Raw genomic sequence first — 26930 nt, forward strand, 5'->3', positions numbered from 1 at the left:
ATCTGTCTTAGTCTTTGTTACTCCCAGTGTGTGCTGACGTATGTGGGCTAGATGCACATTTGTATCCACACATCTGTGCAGGTTTGGGTTCCTATGCTGTATTTCTATTTTTGTTCAGTAGATATTTGAAGGGCTGTTGTATAAAAGGAAGAGTTCTATGCCTAAGGGATCTACAAAAATGAGGATACTGTCCTCATAGAGCTTATACCCTAACAAACATAAACCAAATAAGTTCACATACCCATAGTAGGTGCTGTGAAGGACATTCACACAGCTGTAGGTGAGCATGCAATCAGGCTGTTTCTGGTCTGTGGATCAGAATGGGTTTTCTGGAGAGGGCCATGTACTTGCAAAGATATCATGGATGGGCAGGAGTTAAAAGAGCAAAGGGAGTGGAGGGTGATAGGAGAAAAGAAGAAGTTGAGGTCTAAATTGCTCCAGATAACGAGCCTCCAATTTCAGACCTTCTGTACTCGCTTATGTACTGTTGATGACTTACTTCAGGAGATATTGAGGCTAAACTAGTAATAATAGTAAAGATTCCATGAGAAGAAAGCACATATGAATTTACAAGTATTTGTGCTCTTTGTTTTCAGGTGTGAAATACTCCTTAAGCCCTGATAAACCACCATGATGATGGAATTATGAATATGGCCACTTTTCTACGGGGCTTTGAGGACAAGGGGATAAAGAACGAGAGTCCTGAGGACCAGTTAAATAAAGAGAAAAAGAAGATTCTGTTCTCCTTTTGTGAGGTGTGTAACATCCAGCTGAATTCTGCAGCCCAGACCCAGGTCCATTACAATGGCAAGTCCCACCGCAAACGAGTGAAGCAGCTGAGTGATGTGCAGCTCCCACCCCCTGCCCAGGCTTCGGGGCCACTTGTGGCCAGTCCCAGCCCCAGCGACACTGCAGGTAGGAAGGGGCCTGGCACTCCACTTGCTTCTTTCTTCCAGCTACTCCCATGATTTGTATTGTTCTCCCATGCAGATGGAATCAGATGCTATCTGTTTCTTCTCAGTCTATTTCCACGGGCATGTGTGCATGTGTGCACTCATATTGCACCTTAGTCTTTCTGTTTCTTCAAGATGTCTAAACCTACTATATTTGGAAATGTGTTTAAAATGGATCAGTGATGTCAATTTTTTAACCATCTCTGCAAAATTAGGCATTCTGGGATTTTCTTTATCTGTTTTCCATTGGGTGCTGTACTACTTGATAGAATATAAAAGGCTACAGTTTTATTTATAACATCTCCTGATGCAGACAGCAAGTATTAATCTTGTGCATTAGACTTGTCATATTCTTTTAAAGAATTGCCAGCAATGTGTGATAGTTTCTGCAGTAGAAACAGGCATTGTCCAAAATCAACCAGGCTCACATCTGAGTTCTGACCAGAATTACATTTATTTTTTTAATCATTGCTTGTGAGCCAGGTAGAAACAGAACGTTAGGAATTTTGCGTTCCAGCATTTGCTCTGAGTTTTAAACTGCCTTTCCAGCCATCATCTTATTCTGTCATTGCTCTTTCTCCTTCACATTTTTGGTTGCCAGTGGCTTTTTTTTGCTGAACCTTATGAAAGCACAGTTTTTAAGATTACTATAGAAGATCAGTCTTCTAATCAGGCCAAGAGAAGCCACCTCCTAGAAGTGGTGGAAGAGCTCTGAATTTTAAGACTGATATGGGTGCGGTGGCTCATGCCTGTAATCCTAGCTAGTCAGGAGGCTGAGATCTAAGGAACAAGGTTCAAAGCCAGCCCTGGCACAAAAGGACCTGAGGCTCTTATCTCCAATTAACCTCTAAAAATGGGAAATGGGATTTGGTTCAAAGGTAAGGCGGTAGCCTTGAGCTGGAGAGCTCAGGAATAGCGTTCAGGCTGAGTTCAAACCCCATGACCCACAAAAAAAAAAAAAGAGTTGGCTTTGATTATGAGGCCTTAACTTAAAATGAGATGATGCAGAGAATCACTCAGTACTGCTATATGGTTCTTGATTTTGATAAGTTATACTGTGATCCATATGGCTTTTAAATGTAGATTGTATGAATGTGCCAAAAATAAATACTTTTTACATTTCAAGCTAAACCAACTTCTTATTGCCTAGTATATGGTTTAACCTGATGAGACAGTTTTCTCTCATCCATGCTTATTTGTACTTTGAAAGAGCATAAATAAACTTATAGGAAAAAGGATGATGTACTGTTACAATAGTAAAATATGATTTTCCATTGATGTGCTTTCTTATTAAGAATATGGCTAGAATAAGGTTTAAAAACTAGTATCAAAATCAGCACAAATAACCTGAGAAAAGTTTGAACAACATCTGTATCTCAATGTCTCGAGGCACTATAGTTATTAAAAGTGGTGTTTTTAGATAATAGTTAATGATGGGAAATTGTCCATGGTAACATACTCATCAAGACAAAGGAAGTAAAGTGACTGTACCGTCGTGCTGTTATGTATGCACATTATCTACTAGTTTAAGTGTTGAATCAATGGGGAGCAAGTCCAACATGGTTCCATTTCTTTCCAACCACTTTTCACAGTTTTGATCTATCAGACTTCTGTTTCCTGCTGTGTATCAGTTCTCTTAACACTCTCTCAGCCCATAACTTCTCACTTTTGTATATTCAGAAGGACTCTTTGATGTAGAAGATTAATTCTATTTATGCGACATTGATCTCATTGCCAAATTAATGTTTCAGGCTACATGGCTCCTGGAGCATACAGTGGAGAACCGGCATAGTCCCTTTCCTCTGCCTCTGCCACAGCCTGCCTTTCAATGCAGGAGGTGAGGAATTGTGCAGGGATGAGGTTGTGACTGGTTGTGGTGGTTACTTTTCAGCTTTGGCCAGGTTGACATGCTCTTCTTGGTTGATAATTATGATTTTGGCTGTCTCTGTGGGTCTCAGATGGATAAAGGTCTCTGTGTATAAAGGGCCATAGTAGTCCCTTAGGCTTTAGAGGTCTCTTGTGAGATAGCTCTATTTTTCAACTTATCCCACTTGGCAGTAAAATGCTCCCATATCAAACTATATGTTCTTCTCTCTCCCCAATGATGGGAGCCCTGGAAAGCCTGTGCTGTATTTTCTCCTCTGTTCTTGTGTTGGTGGCTTGATGACAAATACAGAATCTATCCTGTAAAATTGCATCTGGTGGAGTTGACCAGTGTAGGTGAAGTTGGGTGCTAGGGAATTTGATTTCCCTGCTGAGATACCACAAGCGATTATGGAAATGTTATATCAGGTATTGAGTTAAAGACCCCAATACCAGAATCAAATTTTTATCCCCATTGCTTGACTTTGAACACAAAAATGCGTTGATTGTTGGGGAGGGAGGGAACTGGGTACCAAGACATGTGAAAGGGTATCAATGTATGTGAATTAATGCACCTTCTATCTGGCAAATATCATGTAACCCTTTTACTAATTACAATAAAAATGCATTGAATTTGGTGCCCTTAAAAAATAGGTAAGTTGGTGCCCTAACCTCCAATACCTCAGAATATGATGTTTTTGAAGGTAGAGTCTTTATAAAGGTAATTTATTGAAAGTGAAGTCATTATAGTTATCGTTAATCCAAAGTAACTGGTGACCTTATTTTTTTTAAGGGGGGAATTTGGATAAAATGATAGACCTAGAGGAAAGATGATTTGAAAAGACACAAAAGTAAAATTACAGATGGCCACCTATAGTCATTAAATAGGCTCAGAAAAGACACTTACTTTACAGTGCTCAGAAGGACCTAACCTGTCAGACACCTTGATTTCTGACTTCTAGTCTCCAGAACTCTCTGATAATAAATGTATATGACTATATTATCTTGTCCATAGTACTTTGTTACCATAGCCCTAACATACTTAATCATAACCTGTCTCATGCCCAAAGTGGAAAGATGTTATAATAATGTTGATTTAAATGATGCCACCTCTTTCATCTGTTAGTCTGTTAGAATACTGAGGTTGTGGAGCTGGAAATAGAGTCCACAGGTCAGAGTTTCAGTAGAGAATTCTATCAAGTGTTAAAGAAGAATTTACATCAATTTTGCACAATTACTTTTAGAAGAAATAAGAAAATTGTTCTCCTTTATTTTATAAAACTATTATTATCTTGATAGCAAAAGCAGAAAGAAGATACCTAATATCTGACATAAATTTATATTTAAATATTTCCAGAAAATATAAGAAAACTAAATCCTGTAATGTACACAAATATAGCCAGGCCGATTTATTCCAGGAATAATTACTGGAATCTAGGAAGGTTGCTTTGTTTTATTTATTGAAAATCAATAAGTAAAATCTAACATACTGGGCACGAAGACCTGGGTTCAATTCCTCAGTACCACATACATAGAAAAAAGCTGGAAGTGGTGCTGAGGCTCAAGTGGTAGAGCTCTAGCCTCAAGAATGTCCAAGGACAGTGCTCAGGCCCTGAGCTCAAGCCCAGGACTGGCAAAAAAAAAAATCTAGCATACAAAAAAACTGAAGAATAAAACTAATATGATTGTATTAATTGATACAGAAATTTTGCTACAAAGCATTTGAGAAAATCCAATACTCATTTAGAATAGAAGGAAATTGCCTTTGTTTTAAAGGATAACCTATAAAAAAAGCCTACAGCTAACATGGTAGAAAGGCTATGGATTTTCTTCTAAGATCTAGAGTAAGAAAATCATGTTCACTGTAGCTACTTTTATTCAAGATACCATTTGGACTTCTATAATCTCTAATAAAGTAAGAAAAATTAAGCAAACAGCTTAGAAAAGGTGAATGAAAACTATCTTCTTTTCTGAGAGTATACTAGTGTATACATAAAAAAGAAGTTTGAAAAATCAGCAAAATAACTTCAGCAATAATAAGTGAATTCAGAAAAGTTGAAGAAAATAGGATGACTACACATGCAAAAAAACTAACTAGGTGCTAGGAGTTTGGCCTAGTTGTAGAGTACTTGCCTAGCATACACGAGGACCCAGGTTCAATTCCTCAGTACCCCAGACATAGAAAAAAAAAGCCAGAAATGGCACTGTAGCTCAAGTGGTAGAGCTCAAGCCTTAAGAAAACCCAAGGACAGTGCTCAGGCCCTGAGCTCAAGCCCGTGACTGGCAAAAAAATTAAAAATAAATAAAAATTAACTATATCTTTTTTTCTCAAAATGATCACATGGAAAAAAATTAAAATCTCCAGGACCTAGGACTTTGCAGAGATTTCTGACCTAAATCTAAGAGCATGTTGTGTAAAATGAAAAATGTCCAACTAAACTCATTCAAAACCTAAAACTTTGCCTTATAAAATGTCATGTGAGTAATATGCAAGTACAATCTATAAATTGGAGAAGGTATTTGAAAACACATCTAAAATAGGCCTAATACTTAGAATACGTAGAACACTGTAAACCCAAACAGTATTATCAAAAATTAGCAATAGATAAGACATTTCAGAAGAGAGCAAACAGAAGAAAAATAATGCATGAAAAGATACTCAGCGTCTGCAGCCAATAGGAAAATGCGAGAAATACAAAGAGATCTCTTTGTATTACCTTTTACAATGGCTAAGTAAAAAGTAGTAATACTGATCAAGATGAATTGTACTTATAAATTGTTTTATTGAGTTGTAACTCATTTTTACAACTCCCTAAAGAAATAGAAAATCTAATTAATTTTTTAGAAAATCTAAGTTTTTGAAAGAGATCTTAATACCTCCTCACATGAAATGATATAGGCACTCTGAAAGGAGAGTGACTAGTGAGCCTTCTCCTGCCCTGTGCTATCTGAAGCCTGACCCCTCCTCCTTATCCCAAGTTTGTCCACACCACCTGTCTTCTGTTCACCCTTCTCACCTGCTGGGAATCAGAACTTAAGTAATTTAGAGCCATTAGGGTGAATAAATCATAGTCTAACTCAGTGATTCTCTAAATATGTCCTGGAGTTACCTGGAGTGTTTATTAAACTGAAGATTTCTGGGCTCCCCCTGAGTTAGTGACTTAGGAAGTCTAAGGGAAGGCAGAGAACTGGAATTTTCATTGAACTTCCAGATTCTTCTGAAGCCCCTGGCCCCAAATTGCCCTTTAAGATGATCAGTCTAGCACCTTAAAGTAGATTTGTGTCTGGAAAATGAGCTGTCCATCCGGCAATTGGTCAGGGAAGAGGAAGAAGTCTTCTATGTTCCTTTGTGTTTCTCTGGGGCATCCAATAACCTAGGAAATACAAGGATGCTTTCAGAGCAATGGAGGTACCAGACTCCCAGACCTGTCCCCGGAGAGCCTTATGAAAACCTCTGCTTCCGCAGTACTACTGTAGCAGCAAAGACAGAGAGTGGACAGTGAAGGGAAGAAGGCCTTCCCGTGTGTGGCACAGTGCTAGGGAGGTTGCTCACAGAACTGTCCGGGCAGACTTGTGAAGAAGGTGCTATTCCCAAGAGCTGTCATATCTGACAGATCAATGAAGAGGTTCAGACCTGCTGCAGGGAGGGAGGCTTGGATTCTATGGCCTACTTGTTCAATCTGACATTCTTGCCTCCCATCTGTGTACGTAGACTGGGATGGATAGATAGGGCAAATTTGTGCTTAGAGATTGCTGCTCAACAAGGACCTAATATGAAAGCTGAGCCATCATCAACTGAGGTTTGAAGTTCTGGGTGCCGACTGTTGCTGTGGTAAGCCCAGTTTTATTCTTAGAGGTTTTCCTCACCTATTAGCCAGCAGTTGGTGACATTCTTGTTCCCTGATACTCTCCCCCTTTCAGGTAGCTCACCAGAGAAAGTAATATATGTTAATTTTGCCCCAATTCTCCCTGTGTTCTGATGGAATGTTTATGCCTATAGTGAAGATTCATATTTCCTGGAGGATGGTTACAGAATCTGAATTTATGGCTTTCAGGGCGAAATTTTTATTGTTTTAGGATGGCAAGGGGTTCTCTTTTAGGTAGTTACCTCTGATCCTTCCTTTGGCTATGCTTTAGCACAAATGGTATGTAAAAATAAGAAATTTCAGAACCGAGAATTTGGCCTAATGATAGACTGCTTGGCTAATATGCGTGAAGAACCAGGTTCAATTCCTTGGTACCCCATGCATAGAAAAAAAAAGTTGGAAGTAGTGCTCAAGTGGTAGAGTTCTAGCCTTGAGAAAGTCCAAGGACAGTGCTCAGGCCCTGAGTTCAAGTTCCAGGACTGGAAAAAAAAACAAAAACAAAAAAAAGGAAATTTCAGGCAAAGCTATCTGGAGTATTGCAATTCGAGGCCAACCTGATCAAGAAGACTTCCAGACTCCATCTTCAAAATACACAGTGAGGCATCAAGCTGGACATATGGCTGAAGTGGTAGAACATCAGCCACAACAAAGATAGTGAAACAAGAGAGTTAGACCCTGACCCTGTACCACCCCTCTTCTACCAAACAAGGTCAGACCAAGGGCATGGAGCTTCTCTTTCACTATGACAGTCTGGGAAGCTTCACAGATAACCTTGGCTAGTGGAGCACTGGAGAGGAAGATTGCCATGTCAACATGAGCACTGACAGCTCAGTGAGGTGTGTGGGTCTCCTCATATTGTAGATGAGGAAACAGAACTAAAAGGCCTTGTAAAAGTCCAACTCCAGGGATCCCTTCTGCATGCTGAAGCACCTCTCCTAGCTTCCTGAAACAGATTCTTCACTAAGTAAAGATCTGAAAAGATTTCTGGCCTGTTTCCTTATTACTTACCATTTGTTTTACCCTATTATGTAGGAGCGAATGCATTCATTTTCTATCTTACCTTCAAAAAATTCACAAAGAATTCTCATTTTAGGTTGAAAATTTGAAAGTGATCCCCCAAAAGGGATTGATGGATGTTCTGAATCTTGAGTTGAGATAGTTCATCCTGTCTGAGGGTGAACATGGGATGGGAACTGAGAGAATTAAGAAGAAACTCAAGAGAAGTTTGAAAGTTTGAGAAGGTGCCTGGAAAGTATCAGGACTTCCACCACAAAAAAAGCCCATGTGTTAATTTACCCAGCATTCTGTGGGTTAAATATGTGACTGCTGTTCCTGTCTTGAACTCAGTCTTGAAGCAGCAGCAGCTCACACCTTCAGTAGGTTTTGTTTTTGTTTTGTTTTCATAGGGCTTGAACTCTGGGCTTGGGCCCTGTCCCTGAGCTCTTCAGCTCAAGGCTACCATCCTACTCCTGAGCAACAGCCTAACTTCTTGTTTGTTAATGATTAACTGGAGATAAGAGTCTCCAGGTCTTTAGTGCTTGGGCTGGCTTTAAACCACAATCCTCAGATCTCAGCCTGCTGAGTAGCTAGGATTACAGGAGTGAGCCACCACACCTGGCTTTTTCAGTAGTTTTTAACACTATTTCTTATACACATTGGGCAGTGGCTGCTGGCTATACCCTGGCTACTTCTGAGCAGTGAGAGGTGAGGCTAGGCTTTCTCAGGCTGGGTATGTTTCCAATTGTGAATATTGATTGGCTGAAAAAAAAAACCAACAAGGTAAAACCCTGAGTATCATACAACAGGAAGTGGAAAGAATGGTTTGGAAGTGGGAAAGAACAAGATGTAAAGATGGTGTGTCTTCTTGGAACACTGAACACCATGAGAGTCTCTGCTGTATTCTGAGCTTCTCCTGAGTGCTTCCAAGATCTTTACTTATTGTCCCCTCTCTTTTAATGTGTATGTGTGTCCTCTTTACTTCCTCTTTCCCCCTTCCATTTTCCTTCATCTTCCTCCTTCACATCTCCTCCTTCTCTTCTCCTCCTCTTCCCTCCTTCTCTATCTCCTTTCTCTCTGTTTCCATCTACCCCTTTGTCCTTCTCTTTCTACCTCTCGCCTCCAATCCATCCCTCTTCCCTGTCTGCTTCTCCCTCCCTTTCTTTTCCTCCCACTGTATCTTCCCCCTTTTCCCCTGTATCCTATACTAGATATGCAAAGAGGTTTTATTGTGACATGTCTATTTATGTATATAATATATTTTGATCAAATATGCCCCCTCTTCTAATGCTATCATTATTTCATTGCTATTCACAATTTAAGAAAATTACTGTTAGCTTGTGGGAATAGGGCCAGATAATAGAAGCTATGTTCATTAAACTATGTACAAGTTTTAAGTACATTGGCCCCCTTTTCACCCTGCATCTTCATATATTTTTAAAATATTAAATGCTCTTTCCCACACATTTCCCAAGAACTTTGAAGTGAAGCTGCAATGCTACAGCAGCGCCACACGAGGGAGACAAAAGACTATTCAAAGAAAGGGTTTTTTGTTTGTTGTTTGTTTTCCTTTCTTGTATCATTTAATAGAAGAAATAGAAGTGCATGGAAAGAAACAAAAATACCACCCAAAGGGGCAAGGGTATGTGTGGACATTCACTGAAGGCAGGAATACACTCATTTGGTAGGTTTTCTGAGCATCTTCTGTGCATTAGTCAGTATCTGTAGGGGTGATTTTGCATATGTGTGTGTGGGGGGCACTTGTTCAGGTGTAGGTATGTTCTTTCTCCAGAATTGAAGAATAAAAATAACTACTTAAAAATGGTAATATCACTCCAGGTATGGAAAACAATTTGAGATGCTAGGTATGGCCATAAATGTTAAATGATACAAACTTTTGTTTGTGTGAAAGATACAGAGACAGGACCAGAATACACTAATGTAATAATACTGCTGCTAACTTTTTACAGTAAGCATGTTGCTTTATATGCTGGTCTTTTCCACTTCTTTATTTTTATGTTGTGTGTATATGTGTGTGTGTTGGTTGCTGTAGATTCTTTTTCTATTGGAAAAAAAAAAGATCTTTCAAACCTTTCTGCCTTTTACTTCAGAATGTTGAGAATTACGGGTATTGATTACCACTCCCAACTTTTTCTTCATTTTTGATGAATAAGCCTTTTATCATTCAATGAAAATGTATGATTCTTGCAAATACAAGTACTGTGGTAGAAGTCTAACAAATCACTGATCAAATATCAGTGAGTTTCTATAAGGAGGACACTAAGTAAGTCATTTCAGTGTGAGTAAAGTAGGTTAAATTATTTACCATGTACAAACCTCTTCATTAGAAATCTATTAAGCTTCTTTCACAGAATAACTTTTGCTTGTTCTTTTTTATGAGGCAGTGTCTGTATGAATTATTATGGCTTTCTTGGAGGTATTGACATTAGAAATGAAAGGATTTGGATGAAATAAGCCTAAGTAGACCATTTAGAACAGAGCATTTGCTTCTCTTAGCATAAATCCCAGTTCCTATCAGGAGACCAGGAATTGTCTCTTGGACCACTGGAGATCCAGTGATGAGAGGATCCAACGAATATTGCCATACATTTTGAATCTTTGTCTTCCACAGAATTGATCACTGCTTAATTTTTATTACCAAATTGTGACTCTTGTTCTAAGCAAGGATTTTATTGGTGACCCATATCTGCCCTTCCCAGGGAAATTTGACTGAGATTTATATTGGAAGGTTTGTTGAGCTTGAAGTTCTTTAACGATGAGAAATTTCAAAATAGGATGAAAGCTCAGATTATAACCACCATTTTGGGTGGTGTCATATAAAATAGACTTGAAAAAAATCATTACAGAATAACCCCCTGTTTTGTGTAGGTGGTAAAGTGAGCCATAGGTCAGTGGTAGAATACTTGTCCTACGTTCAATTGCTAGTACTGAAAAATAAAGTTAAAGCAGAGTCTTGGTTATAGAAATGCAGAACTCTAGGGGAAGGAGTTTGAATGAAATTTTAAAATAAAAAAGGTATGGTTGGACCTTTTCCAGTGAGCTTTCATAATTTAAGGGTACTCTGGACTATGACTTTTTGTGTATATCATATTTGACACCATGTGAAATGTGGAATTATGTATATCATTGACACCATTGTGAAATAGATGTTATCTGTTTTAAACTAACCGAAAGAATAAAGTTTTCAGTAGATAGATCACTTGATGACGATGCAAAATTAATGAGTTTTCTGTAGGATGAATGTTTTCACTTTAACCGATCAACTTTCTTTACACAAATATCAAGAAGCTGATCAGACAGGTGGCCGTTCGTCTGTGTTTATCCTTGACACTTACATGTGAAACATGTCTACTCACTTCTTAATCACGCGAAGAAAGCCAGATACATTATTTTTGCATCCACTGAATGTGAAGGTACCCATATCATGTTGACCTACCTTAAGATTTTTTTCTCTGATCAGTCTGCCTGGCAAATCCAAAGACTTTTGGTCTGTAGATATTGGAAGTTCATCTGTTGTTATGTGAATATGATAAAAAATGTAAGTATGATTTTTTTTTAATCCTGAAATGTTACCCATCCTCTGAGACAACCAGTTACATGAAGAGGCTACAACTACCTGGGGAGCATTTTTGTTGTTAAGAAAAGAAACATTTCATGAAAAGATAAATTGTTTCCTTCATATGGAAAATGACTTTGTGGATATTCTAGAAGAAGATTAAAGCTACATATCTCCATATATTTCATCTAGTACCAATGGAGGCTTCCATTTATATAAATGTCTTCTGCAATTTCTCCTCAGTAGTACTAGGCACAAATTGCAAACAAAATATTCTTGGAGGATGATTAATATTCTGTAGGACCAAGGTCAGGTCTTAAGTTTAGGGACCATATCTTGCTGTGCTAAAGTTCTATTACAAACTCAGTTTTAAAAGTATTTATTTGGGAAATTGGCTCATAGGAAGAACTCAAAGTAAGTTCATGTTTTTAAAATTGATTTGAAAATTAAGTAGTCACAGTATTGATGATAAAAACATTAGTATTTATTTTTTTTCAGTGATTTTAAAGAATCCCTATAAAAGCTGAAATTTCAGACAGGTAAAATAAGGATCTTTATTTCATGAAGCAAAGCTGAGATTTGGGGTTCTAATGGTGTCACATGTGCTGTTTAGGATTCTAGGTACTTTGGTTATGGGCAAATAAGAAAAGTGTAGGATAAACAAATGTTTTATGCTTCATTCTGAAAATTTGTCATTCCTTTTAAAATTTCTTTTTGATTTTGAGGTGGGAATATCAAAAGTCTATATACTAAGTCACAATAGTAGGTTTAACATAGGTAATGAATGAATGTGTGATTTTTTTTAATCTAATAATCCAATATGGCTTTTCCTATTCTTGTCATCTTGTGATATTTCCATATTTCTATTCTACTTTGTATTTTAGTCTTAATAGCACCCTCTCTTATATATTTTGCCTGTCCTACTAATATGATGAATTATGGAGATCCCCAATCTTTCATCTTAATCCTTACATTTAAAAAAACTTTATGAACTGGATATGTGGGGCCGGGAGTTTGGCCTAGTGGTAGAGTGCTTGCTTAAAATGCACCAAGACCTGGGTTCAATTCCTCAGAAACACACACACACACACACACATATATATATATATACATGTTTATATACATATATAAATATATATACATACGTATGTATATATATGTATATGTGTGTGTGTGGATGTGGTGCTGTGGCTGAAATGGCAGAGCTCTACCCTTGAGAAAGCCCAAGGACAGTGCTCAGGCTCTGAGTTCAAGCCCCAGGACTGGCAATAAATATACAAACCAACAAATAAATAAATAAAATTTAAAAACTGGATTTATAATATATATTCATGGTAAAAACTGATCTGAACCGATATGATGTTCACTATAGTAATTATTTATAACATCTAGTAGGAATCACAGAAATATTAGTATGCCTGATTATAGAATTGTTTTTTTGGCCCCACTGATGATATAAAATTCACAGCATATGCAGAGGAATGCCTTTTGAAAATATGAAAATGCTGGACTTTTGCAATGTAGAACCAGTTACCAAAGTTTTAAGTAAGGAATTGAAGAATTATGATGAAGGAAGCTTTGCATGTTGATAAGAATAAAAGGGCTTGAGGGTATATTGTTCTTACTGGAATATTGTCATGTCTGATGGACAGGGACAGAGACAGAGAGACAGAGAAAGGAAGAATGGAAGGCGAGGGAAGAAAGAGGACACTGAACAATTTTGAAATTAGATGTCTAATGTCACTTCTCATGATTTATTCATATGTTACTCTACAAGCTTCATATACCTATATACAAATACAGAGAGAGAAAGAGAGAGAGAGAGAGAGAGAGAGAGAGAGAGAGAGAGAGAGAGAGAGAGAGAGAGAGAGAGAGAGAGAGGCGGGGGAGGGAGGGAGAAGCAGGCAGAAGGGAATTTAAGTAGCTAAATCTTCAAGGAAAGGTATCTGACTAGCATCCTCCGATGCTAGGAACAGTGAGGACACCTGTGTCACTGCTTTGTGTAATGACGTTCCATAGGGCCGCTGTGTCAATCAGAGCATGTTAAGGTGCAGCAGTTATTTTCACACAGATGTTTTAGATTTTAGACACTATTCAGTGTGCCCCTAGAGATGTGGTAGCTGTTCTAGAACTGAGCCCAGTCATTTATAGAAGACCCTTAAAATCAAGCAGTGCCTTTATTGGACAATGATTGTCCTTCCTTTATATTCTTTGTGACAATGTAAAACCCATGATAAAATTTTGCATTAATACTTAACTGTCTTGCCTGATGCTTCCTAGTAAGAATTCTGTGTATGTGTGTCAATTTTTGACAAGTTTTTTATGTTCTTTTGTGTTTTGAACATACACACACATCGAAGCTCTATATTTTGTCATTGCTGCTACTTCCTGGGATATAAGTACCTTGCGCCCTTTAAGACTGGGTCAGACGGCTCTTATATCTTCTATTCTAGTCAAAAAGAAAAGAAAAGGAAGGATGTTCTAAAAGGTAAAGGTTTAAACTTGGGTTTGGTCGATAGGAGACATTGGTTGTATAAGCTGTAGGTTTTATAAATGGTGAGTACAGGCAATAGTGTTGAAAATATTCTCTTTTTCTCTCTTACATCTTTGTTTCTTAAGAGCTCATCTAAGAGTAATATTGACAGGATTTTTCCTTTGGTGTTAGCATATCCCTGCCTGCTTTTACTATTATTATATTAATTCAGAGACTGGCACTTCAGAATTGAAGGATATTTAACCTGCCCTTTAATGAAACTCTGTGTCAAATATTTAAAAATTTGTGTTGGTTCTAATTGTTATAGCCTACTGATTTCATTTGGTAGTAGAAAAGTCCCCTGAACCTCGAGCAATTTCCGTTTTTTACATCTTCTATGATAAGTACTTATAATATAGACTCCTGATTTCTCCTCTGTATCCTGCATATTGTTGGAAAAGCTGAGCTATTTTTAACATTTACACAATTTTGCAAGAGGATTTTTCATTCCACAACGTTTGGTGCTAAGTCTGTGGAGCCTTGCCTAATTATATCCTTTTTGTGGTTTGTTTGAATTTGATCACAGTGGCTGATTTCATGCATTGATAATGAAGGCTTAGGTTGCCTGTTTCTCCGCACAAATCCACCTCAGACTTGCACGTTGACAGTGCTCTGGTTTCAGCACGCATGGAGATACAGGATTGAAATTGCTCTGCTTTCTTTACAAATGACTCAGAGTGTGCTTGTCCTTCCCTAAAATGTTGCCAGCGTGTAAAGGATTTTCAATGAGCAGTACAAGAAGCCAGCAACTGGGAAGGCTTGGAGCAGCAGGGATATAACGTGGTGCTGTCTCAGGGATCACCAGGCTGGAGCCAAGTCCCGGTAGCTCTGTACATTACCCTGGTCACATCCTGGAAGTTTTTGTTCAGCCAACTTGGTTGCTTGTGAAGCTGGTGGAAGCCCTGCCAGGATGTGGAGTGGACTTCCTAGCAGAGGTGAGCATTTTTATTCTAAAACTTGGCTGATGGGGTCTGGAATGTCTGTAACAGATTCTTCCCAGCGTTGCTCTGCATACTATGGAGTCATGAGTGGTGTTTATCATGTCGTGCTGACACATCTGAAGGAGAAAACCAAAGAGCCAGTGCAGGATTTTAAATTTTTATTGGGAAGTAACTCTTTAAATTGGGTGTGATGAGCATCCGTTTCTGTCTGTGGAGGGACATCTCCCCAGTAGGTGACTATCTTTACATTTTAAGCATTCAGAATAAGTCTGTGTGATGTTATGTGATTTGCCATCATTCTCCAAAGCAGACAATTAGCAGGGTTATTTGTGCTTCAGGTATGTGAAAATTAAAAAGCCATAAATTAAATGTATTTTGTGGGATCTTTGACATGAAAAATGTATAGGAGGAACCAGGTCAGGTCTATGAGATAACTAATGAAGTAGGAGGAATAGATTACATCCTGAAATTGACATCTTGTTAAGTTTGGCATTATTAATAATGAAAAGTTATGACCTGTCAGGCAGTGGCCAATGTTCAGTAATTGCTTTCTAGTGATGATGTGCTAAATGACAGAAGGAAATGACCAGAATATCTGCATAAAATGTATTTTAATTAGAGGTGATATGTACAATATATCAGTTTGTATCATTTAAATGTGCAACTTTTCTTGGTACTCACCCGGAGAAGTTATAGACCTAAATCACCACACTGTGCCTGGTGGAAATTCTAGGTCAGGGTAGGCTCTAAGTTAGCCTGTTACATACGAGATGGGTCCTACTGCTTAAGCTCTGGTGTCTTTAATTTTATATGACAAAACTCTGCTTCTTAAACAAGAAAAAGGAATCTGAGGCTTATTAGGTATTCAAATAGCATTATGCTTATTAAGTATTTCATCTGTTAGGTCTGCAGAGAAATCTATTTTTATTTGATTGGAAGCTAACATGACACATGGTGTGTGTGTGTGTGTGTGTGTGTGTGTGTGTGTGTGTGTGTATGTATTTTTTTCTACTAAATCCATTTGAAGGCAGCTGTTTTATAGCTTCAAAGTTATAGATAAGTAAGCATGTGTTTATTTGGCAGAAGACTCAAGAACCCCGATTATTGCCAGTACATGTAAAGCTCGACTAAGCAGCACGCACCAGGAGCAATCCATTTGTGTTCACCGTTCTGTCTCAGCAAGTCCCAGGGCCACTAGCGTGCTAGAAGCCACTGTGTGCTTTTGAAAGCATGAAATTAGTTTTATGCTGAGCACATGGTTTCTCATTTAGTAGCTCTTTTATGGTAATGGTCAATTTATGGTTCACTGCCAGGATTTCAGTGTTCTGTCCAAGCCGATTGCTTCTGCTAAGGTGTCTCTGTGAGATTAAAAACACAAAGTGGGGACATAGGAAGACCCTAATAGACCCTCAAAACGGAAGTCTTACCTTCAGCCTCGTTTATTCTTTGGTATGTACTATTTCTTCAAAGTTCTTTATGTTGTTTAATCCAAGATCTCCAGATTTCTAGTGGCTAATGTCTACCACTGTGGACCTTTTCTAACATGTGGCATCAACATAGAAATGTTCTGAAATGTAAAATATATTTATCACTCTGCAATAGATTGGTAGAAAACCACTCTATTCATGTTGACCATTTTGCTTAATTCATCATTACGCTCATCTGCTTGTCTAGTAATGCGTCTTTGAGTACTGAAGCAGGGTGTGGAAGGCTTTTGTACATTGACTGTTGGTATTAACTACTGATGCTTTGTTGTGTATATATAAATGAGTGAGGTGAGTTAAAGCTTACATTAAAACAGTGCAAAGATAGTAAAAAAATAAATTTCTTCTTTCATGTAAACATTTAAAAATTTTTGAATATAGCTTTTATTTGTTTCCACAGCATGCTAAATAGGAAATGAACTTATAATTGTGGTCGGAATGCTTTTCTTAGCCTGAAATTGTTCCTGTTAAAAGTTTTTGAACTAGAGGTGATCAGATTTACTTAGACATCTAGGAGGATTTTTATTGTTTGTTTATTCTCTGCAGATGGATTCTGGTATACACAGGAATGATGCTAATAAGCTTTACTTCTGGTGTGGTCTGGAAAATGGACTAAAAACACCTCTGAAATACTGGATTTTAATTTTTTTGTTAATGCTTCTGGCTTCACCTAGGTTAAATGTTTGCACGTAATTAGAGAGTCAAGATAAAAATGTTACTATTAAATGCAAGAGTGCAATATGTTCCCTTTCAATTAGAAATATGTTTTTGTTTATGGATAAAGCATAATCTTCAATAACTTAAAATTTCCCATTCTCTTGGAATATCATATGATAAGCTTGCAACAGATTGTCAAAGTGTCTTTGTTTTATATTTTAAGTTACAAATAAAATGCCTTGTATTTATCAGTTCCCCAAAGCTCAACAAATTGAGTTTGTGAGCTGAAAATTATAAAATTAAAGACATCAAACATTTCCATTTGAAATTCATAGTGATGTAATGTGTTTAGTAGAGGAAACTGTTTCACAAACATTAGACTGTGCAAATTCTCCTAAAATAGTGAAATTTGTTATGTGACAAAGAATATAGAATTCACTCAGGAGAATAATTTGCCATATCTGCCTAATATCTTCATAGCAATTCTTCTTTTGTTAGAAGCAAAATTTAGGAAGTCATTAAAAATTGAACTTCATTTTTCAGTGATTTTTACAGCAACTTTCACTTTTATATCAAGGATTAGCCACCTTGTTATTCAATTTAAAAATGAGTACTGATGCTCATGTGGAGAACCAGGGGCTCACACTTATAATTCTGGCTACTAAGGATGAGGAAAGCTTGAGGATATTGGTTTGAGATTAGTTTGGGTGGAAAGTTTGAGGTTCAATCTCCAATTAACCAGCAAGAAGTCAAGTTGGAGGTATTGCTCAAGTGGTTGAGCACCTGCCTATCAAGAATGAGGCCCTGAATTTAAATCCAAGCCTATAAAAAATGGTTACTCACAGGCTAGGAGTGTGTACTAGTGGTAGAGTGCTTGCCTAGCTTACAAAAAGCCATGGGTTTGATTCCCTTGTACCACATCCACAGAAAAACACAGAAGTACTACTGTTGCTGAAGTGGTAGAGCATTCGCCTTGAGAAAGCTCAAGGACAGTGCCCAGGCCCTGAGTTCAAGCCCCAGGACAGGCAAAAAACAAGATAACCTAAACAGGGTTACTTGTGAAATATTGCAGATATCGTAAACCTGATTATTGCACAATCAAAGTAATATCCAATTTCCTTGTACTTCTACAGTTACATAATTCAACAGTTAGCTTGCCTGATTCTGAGGCTTTTATTTTGTCTAGAACTGTATTGTACAGGCTAATATAATATATTTTAGTAAGAAACTGTGCTTTTGCTTTGAAGCTTTATTTCTTATCCATTATCATTTTTTTATTGGCTTTCTTTTTCTTCTTCCCAGTAACAAACTAGGGAAACCTAGTTTTGTGGTTGCTAGACTTAGCAAATCAGATTTTTAAATTAAATTAAATTTTGTCTAAATTAATAAATCATTACAATTATTATGAAATTAATTGTAGCATAATTATGTCAAATGTAATCTTTGGGAAAATTACTTGTCTAGCTGAGGTCCAAGTTTAACTGAGTGTCCTCTGCTAAACTGACAACCATACTTACTTTCTTATAAGGAGGTGAAATCTCTTAATAGTGCCCTAGAAAATTAGTTCCATGAAAGCCCAAAATGAAGGTTCCATGTCCCTGTAAAAGCCATCTATTGCTCTTGTTAAATTTTATTCCTGAACATTCCTGTCATGGTTTAATTACCATTTAAGAACCAAAGTACTCATCTAGGATTCTCCTAGTAAGGAGCACAATAGCTCAAAAGCTATATGCATATGTCTGTATAGGATGAGGCTAAGCAAAATGAATTCTAGGATATGGAAATAAGAGGTTTATCTTTGTGATTGTTATTTCTTTTCTCTCTTTTCTCTCTCCCTCACTGCTGAGTGTCCTCATTTCTTTGTAAATATCCACAGTAAAAATAACTACCTATTTATGTATATAATATATTTTTCTCAGTCAGAAAAATATAATGAAAATGAATCTCAATTAATATATGAAGATTTTAGTTAGAATACCTTGGAATTGATTAGTAATTTAGAAAAGACAACTAGAATAATTTCTTTAATCTTTTAAATCTCAATTTAAAAGGCTTCCTAAGTTCTTTGTCAGTCTTAGGGGATTCCAGACCAAGGAACTTATTTTGAAAATGGATGGCTGTTTACACTTTAGTAAACTCTTGTCTTGGAGATAAAGTTTTATTGAGTCTCTGAATGGGTGGAAGAACTGTATAACCCCTTCAGTGACCCCATCTATTTCTTAGTATGTATAGACTTCAAGGAAAATATTCCTTTTATTTCTACCTCTTCACTTTTGGCAAATTTTATCATTGTTCTTTCTAAAATTAACAATATATTCCTCTTTTAATCTGATTTTAATATCCAAATACGGTTTTTTGCCTCTCCTTGCCAATTTGTTTTCTAGTCTTGCTAAATAATGAATATTACTGAGATATTCACAGCTTTCTCTTGATTATTTAAAATGATACTGATGGCATTTTCTAGTTTGTAGACTATTTTGTGAGAAGATTATGATTTTTCATTACCTTAACTATTTCTCTACTCCCGCCCTAATGTTGCTTCCAATACCCTCCTACTTACTTTAGTCATATTTTTCTGGATAGTATGTTTGTTATGGCAAAATACCATAATCTAAATATCATAAAGCTACATTACCATAATCTAAATTTCAGTTACTCAATACCTTCCAAGCTTTTCGTCTTTTGATATTGGAAAGGCACAGGTAAGTAAGCTTAGTTTCTGGTTTTGATGGACTCTATTTCTTTTAATTTCCAAAAAGGCGGATGTCTCGCTCTGAATGCATCCACCTAAATTCATGTATCAAAATTTAAACTCCAGTGCAGAAGTTTTGGGAAATGAGGCCTGAGGTCTGTTTGTTAGGTTATGATGGCTCTACCAATAAAGGGATTTGAAGCTATGAGTTTCCCCTTTCATTCTCTTGCCCTCTTGACATGTGATGCCTTCTACAGTGTTATGACATAGCAGGTAGGCCCTCTTCAGATGTAGTCCCTCATTTGGGACATCTCAATCTCTGGAGCTATAAGAAACTAATCCTTTTAAAATATTTTTTTCAGTATTGGATATTCCGTTATGAAGCACAAAATGGACAGAGATAGCAAGATTGTTTAATATACACACACATGTGTGCCCTGCCCCCACTCACCCACACACAAATGACATTAAGTAAGATTAAGTAACATTGCTAGAGTTAAGGTAGCCTTTGTCTTCTGATTTCCTTGAGGGAGTCTGTTAATATCTTTTGGTGATTGTCAAATGTCTTTTTGTTGCTATTTCAAGTGTGGCATGTGAATGTCACTTGTGAATCTGTATAGTGCAACATCTCTGTTTCTAGTTGTTTCTGTTTTTTTTTTCTATTTGTTTCTTCTGCAAATTTTTTCATATATTTTATTGTAATTGATATAAGGGTTACATTATATTCACCAAATAGAATGTGCATTGCTTTACAAACATTGATACCCTTTCTCATGGCTTGGTTCCCATATCCCTAAACCCACCCCCTCTTCTGCAAATTTAAGGTGGTTGATGTTAAGGTTTTAGCAGAGTGGGATTCTAAAAGAGGGCATGAGTAAGCAAGCTCAGACATGAGTCCACTTGGACTTTTTTCTTGGAAGTTTCTAAAATTTTATATATCGAAAAGCAAAGGCTAGTAATAAATTCACCATAAATTACTTTAAAATTAAGCACATGTTTATGTTTTGTAAATTAAGAGGAGTAGATAGTGGATAGCTCTTCCCAATGCAAGTTCACGTCAGGGTTGGAGTCATGTTTCTCATCCTTAATGCTTGTTTGCCACTTGAGCTGCAATAATCTATCCATTATCAGATTCCTCTCTGTAAATTTTATAGTCGTCCTTTTCTGATATGGAATGGTGAAGTACGTGGTGTTATAAGAAAGCTCCAAATGGTTGGCTTTCAAACCGACTCCACCAACTGCCCCTCCTGTCTGTGAACGAATGTGGCCCTTTTGAACAGTTCTATAAGGGAGTGGTTAGAAGCTGAAGCCCACTGAGCTGAAGTCTACTGGCCTGTTATCTTACGGTGCTCTAGAACCCAAACTTTTGTCTACTGGTCTAGTTAGTCCTCAGTAAGAAAGTTAGCAAAGTATTTGTTAGTATTTTGCTGTGAACCATTCTGAATGACAGAATTGTAGCTAACCCAGCTCTGTGACTTTCCAAGACTCTGCAGTACGCTGGCTCTAACACTGATGATGTGATACTTCGGTTCATATATGCTATCAAGCTGGGTTGTAAAGGCAAAGGAAAACACAAGTAAAAGGAATCATGTACCTGGGTATTTCACACATCAAATAAATCAAAATCTTGAATGGTGCAACTCAGAATGAATTTTTTTTAAAGCTCTCAGTGAGATCCCACTGTGTAGCTCCCGCCAGAATTTTTTTTTAGATGAGTAGTCACATCTAACATGGATACATTCAATTAACAATAAATGAAAGAGGGAATTTGAAAATGTATAGAAATACTGGTGATGTATGGACTCATTTGAGACTGAAGTATGATATGGGTGTCTTCCTGCCCTCCAATAATAAAGGGCTACTTAAGTTATTTATAGAAAAAAAATCTAACAATTAAGCTTGGAGTCCTCTTGATGGCTCCACTGGGTAGAGCATGCCTGAAATTTAGTTAAAATACAGATAGTCTTTGGAGCTTTCATTTGAGAGTAATCAGCATGCGAGAGTGAACTACATGTCTGTCAAAAAGATTACGAAGTGTTTTATTATCTACTGCATTTATAATTAAACAAATAAAGCTCCTAATTAAAGTTAATAACAGTGGATAGTCTTTTCAGAAAGATTTTTGCTTCATATAAGACTTCCATAGTTGGGCATATTGGCTCAGACCTAGCTAGTTGGGAAGTAGAGATGGCGGCAGTGCCCTTTAAGACCCACCCTACCTAGCATAAAAATTTAAAAGATTATGTCATTCAAGTAGCTGAATGTGCTAGACTATTATCGTAACTACAAGGCAAGCACAACAACTCTGCACAGAATTGCACACTTGTCATCTGAAATGACATGGAAAAACACAAATTAAGAGGCTCACAGAACAAGCCAATCAAGGCAGAAAGTAAGACACAATCTTACAAGTTCTAAACTTTCCAAAAGATCTAGCTGGGCACAGTGGTTCCTGACAGTCATCCCAGCTCCTCAGGAGGCCGAGAACTGAGGATCCTGCTTCAAAGACAGCCCGGGTAGGAAGGTCCAGGAGATTTTTACCTTCAACTAACTGCCAAAAACCAGAAGTCCTTAAGCCACAGTGCCCAAGCCCTGAGTTCAAAACCCACAGCTGACTAAGAATAATAGTAGTAATAATATATAAATATGAAATATAATAATAGTAACAAAAGTATCCAGATACTTGGAGTGCCAGCCTAACAAGAACAAGTCATTTAGTTCAATCTCCAGTACTGGGGAGTAGGGGGAAAATTACTTCTTAATAAAGTCATGTGAATATTAAAGGATTTTCTCCCTTGGACATGATGCTCAATTCTCTTTGGTTTCATTGAAGGAGGAGCAGATTGTGACACAGGCTTGTGATTAAAGCAGGCTTAAGGATGGGACTTGGTAGTGAAAGTAGATGATAGTCCAAACCCTCACTCCATGATTCTGTGAGCATTTTAAATTAAAAAGGTAATCATTTTTATTATCTCTTAGTTCTCTTTATGGGAGCTGAGTGGTTAAAGGACCAGTATCTTACAAATTTTAGTTGAACTCCACTACAACTTAGCCACATGAATATGGGCAAATTATTTCACTTCCCAATCTCAATTTTCTTATCTGTACCACAAAAGTAATAATATACTCTTACTCATGGATAAGTGAGAACAATGCTTTTAAATGTTTTTGCATGACAAGTTGAAGGAAGAGGATATATATATATATGTATATATATACAATATAATCTGAAATTACCTTAATAACAGCTATATGGCTGGCAAATAATTGCTTTCTGATTTGACATTAAATAAATGTAACTTATTATGATTTTCAAGTTATTCTTTCTGCTATTATAGCAATGTTCCAGTAAAGCCAGCATCTGAGAGATAAAACCTAACATCATTCAATGGAGTGAGAAACATTGGGAGAACAGGAGATGAGATACAATGTAAGGGCTTGGATTGGTGTTTCCCCTGGGGAGCAGCATGTGTGGAAAGGAAGGAATTTTTGGATGGATATTTGGGGAACTATTGATTTTAATTCTTCATCAATTCCGCGCTATTATTATATTCATTCTTACTACAAAAAAATCCCAAGAATCAGATAAAGTTGCTAGTTGTTTCACTAACAAATTAGTATAGTCCTAAAGGCAATGGAATGTAGTTCTCCCTTTTGCTCACGGAATTGTAATTAACTAAGCCTGGATTAGCCAAGGTCCCCATTTAGCAGCTTCCGTACCTCATCACACATAGCCTCATCTTTTTTTTTTTTTGCCCAGCCTGAGTGTAATTTGAATGTCCACATTTGAAGCAGAACTTAATAGTAGAGATCACAACGTACATGTGATGAAGTTTGAAATCAAGGGAAAATGTGAAACAGAATGTAGTTTGTGAGTCTCATTTAGTACAAATAAAATTTTGGAGGTCAGGAGTTTGGCCTAGTGGTAGAGTGCTTGCCTAGCATGCATGAAGACCCTGGTTCAGTTCCTCAGTCACGCACACACACACACACACACACACACACACACACACTCACACACACACATATATAAATCTGGAAGTGGTGCTGTGGCTCAAGTGGCAGAGAGCTAGCCTTGAGAAAGCCCAAGTACAGTACTCAGGCCCTGAATACAAGCCCTAGGACTGGAAAAAATATTTGGAAAGCTTTCTTGTTGATTTAAATAGTATTTACAGAAGGTTGGAATGATAATTCAGAGTTCAAGCCATAGCCTTAGCAGCCAATTATGTCAACATTTGTATCATATTTTATCATATCTGAGTATTGAAAGTCTTTCAGTGCAATCCAGTTAACTAACAGGACACATCTCCTGCTAAGGGCAAGCTTCTTTATTATGTATAACAAATCCAACAAATCCAGGAGTTAACAAAAATCACCGTGTTTTAAGAGTTTATTGGTTCTATGAAGTAGGGGCAGGGGAAGGGAAGGAAACTAAAGTTATGCTGTAAGTTGCAAATGTAGAGAAAAACCTCAAAAAATACCCACAGAGTTGATGTAGAAAAGATGTACTTTTTGGTGGGGAGTGGCAGGAGTGGCCTAGTGGTAGAGTACTTGCCTAGCATGCATGAAGGACCGAGGTTTGATTCCTCAGTACCATATAAATAGACAAAAGCCAGAAATGGTGCTGAGGCTCAAATGGTAGAGCTCTAGCCTTGAGAAAGTCCAAGGACAGTGCTCAGGCCCTGAGCTCAAGCCAAGAATTAGGGAAAAAAAAAGAAAAAGAAAAGATGTATTTTTTTAAAGATGGGAGGTTCCACTGATTATTCTGTATGCCTTTATTTCTATAAATATAGTTTATAAATACTGATTAAATATAGCAAAATTTAACCAGAACCTTTAATTACTACCCACAATTGCCACAATCATGTTTCTTATTGTCCAAGGTATCTCATTTATTTTCCTGTTTTTTCACTGAAATGTGCATCAATTATAAAGTATTAATAGGTAAAGTCTATATAAGGCACACAATCTTTACCCACAGTTAACCACTTTTCTTCTCCAAGAGTGTACATGGTTTGTTACTGCACAACTCATCTTCTATATTACTTATTTAAAATGTCTCACCTATGTGACATGTCTAAAATGTCTAGCTGGGCATAGTGGCTCCTGCCTATAATCCTAGCTACTCAGGAGGCTGAGATCTGAGGATAAAGGTTCAAAGCTAGCCTGGACACAAAAGTATCTGATATTCTTTTTTTCCATATATTTTTATTGTAATTAATAGAAGGGTTACACTACATTTGCCAGATGGAAGGTGCATTACTTCACATACATTGATACCCTTTCTCATGTCTTGGTCCCCATTTCCCTCCCCCCATCCCACCCTCACCTTGTTTTCCCCCCTTTCCTATCCAATTTCAAATAACCAAATATGCATATATCCAATATATCAGATAACAAAGTAAAATACTATAACAATATGAGATAACCAAGGGACAGCAAAAGAGATGAGAGATAACATAGTACATTAAGGACAACAAACACTCATTTTGTTATTTATCTCCAATCGCTTTTGTTATTATCTCCAGTTAACCTCTAGAAAATGGGAAGTGGGGCTTGGCTCAAGAGTAGGGTGGTAGCCTTGAGCTGAAGAGCTCAGGGACAGTGCCCAGGACCATTTCAAGCGCCAAGACCCACATAAAAAAAAAGACCTTCAAAATAAAATCGGGCATATAGTAAAGTACATGCTCAGAACATTGAGCGGGGAATAGCAAACTGCACACAGGATCTTTCTGTACTTGTCCAAAACTCAATAGACTGCCTGATATTGGTTTTTATAAAGAGATGCATGCTAACTGAAATTAGAGTGAGATATAATTTTTAAGCTTTATTGTTTGTTGACACGTTGAGTTACCTAGTGTGTCAGCATATATTTCACTAGTATATAGACCTGAATATTTAAACTTCTATGTAGAATATAGATTGGTTCATGTATTTATAGGCAATTTGACCGTTACTATAAAAATTAAAATATATATGTCTTTTGACATATATATTTCTCCATAGGTTTCTGTAGCTATTCTCCATACGATTTTGTTAACACATACCCTTGCATGCATCCAAAAAGATACATAAAAAGTGTATGTGTTTTGTGTCTATGTGTGGTGTGTGTGTGTGTGTACAAGACATCTGCAAGCTTAGATTCTCAGGAGGCTGAGATCTGAGTAATCAGGTTCGAAGTCAGCCTGGGCAAAAAAGGTCATGAGACTTTTATCTCTAATAAAATGCAGAAAAATCTGAAAATGTCTCTAAGGCTCAAGTGACAGAGTGCTAGATAGGGTCAGAGCACAAGCCTTGAATTCAAGCCTTAGGACTGGCAAAAAAAAAAAAAGAAAGAAAAGAAAAAGAAAGTGAAAAAAAGCTTTCTTTGTACATGTATACAAAGAGAATTTGTTGTAATTTTACTTGTAATAGGTAGAAACATACCCAACAATAATGATAGGAATAATTATCGCTTACCTATGTGGTATGATATTATGTATTAGTTTGATATATCATAAGATTTATTCATAAAGACTGATATGTAATAAATATAATAATACAAGTTAAAAAACAGATATCTAGAACAGTATCTAATGTCTGTTTAAAGACACATTTTTATGCATGTGTATATACACAGGGGAAAAAAGAGGAGGAGAAAGAAATAGAAAAGGAATAGATGGATTTCTTTCACAGGAGCACTGGGGACTGTGCTCAAAGTAGAATTAGTCAAGTATCTTCCCTTTGTAACGTTTGAAGTAGACTTACATTTAACTATTATGTTCTTTTGTGCTTTTGAATTCTTAACTTACAAATGGTTTTGAAAGTAACAAATATATTCTCATAAAAAGAATAAGAAAGATGTAGAATCAGGAAGAACATAGAAAGGAAGAGATAGAATAAAGACTTACATTAAATGCTTATAAGGCTCCCAGATGATAACTTTATGGGTTCTAGACACAGTTAGGAGATAGAAAAAGACCCAGAGTAGAACCCACCTTCCTTGTGATTGGATGAGGACCAGACTACTGCTCTTTGACCTCCTGAGTAAAAATAGCTGATGTTTGGTCAAGCTTAACCCAGTGTTGTACTAACTTTCTTCAACCATTCTCAATGTCCAGATTTAGCCTGTCAGCTGGCTCGATCTACCTTCCAAGGCTTGCTGGAGATCCAGTCCTGAAATATTTAGACTTGCACAATCATTCCTGTGTCTTTTCTATAAGACATTCCCACTGGTCTTGTTTGTGAGTGCTCACAGAAAACATCCTTTAGGGAGCTTCCCCATCATGATGTAAATAAAAACAAAATACCTCAGTGCAAGTCATACTGCCATATATGAAAGAGAAACAAATGGGCAAAAATAAAAGAAGAAACAAACACAAACAACTA

At 37.0% G+C, this 26930-nt stretch overlaps 1 protein-coding gene across 5 annotated transcripts in view; it reads left to right on the forward strand.

Moving 5' to 3' along the window:
- The window catches only part of Znf385b (zinc finger protein 385B), a 414848-nt gene that overhangs the window by 104749 nt on the left and 283169 nt on the right, over positions 1-26930 (forward strand). For 3 of the 5 annotated variants that reach the window (XM_090342530.1, XM_090342533.1, XM_090342531.1), the window contains exon 3: positions 597-915. In XM_090342530.1, coding sequence (XP_090198656.1) covers positions 645-915 — 271 coding nt within the window. In that variant the 5' untranslated portion in view covers positions 597-644. Of the gene's footprint in view, positions 1-596; positions 916-14351; positions 14724-26930 lie in introns of those variants that run through there. The other 2 variants (XM_090342535.1, XM_090342534.1) reach the window with 2 other exon arrangements.

This window comes from Megascapheus bottae, chromosome 12, assembly GCF_031878675.1.
Source record: "Megascapheus bottae isolate mThoBot1 chromosome 12, mThoBot2.hap1, whole genome shotgun sequence".
NCBI classification, from domain to species: domain Eukaryota; kingdom Metazoa; phylum Chordata; class Mammalia; order Rodentia; family Geomyidae; genus Megascapheus; species Megascapheus bottae.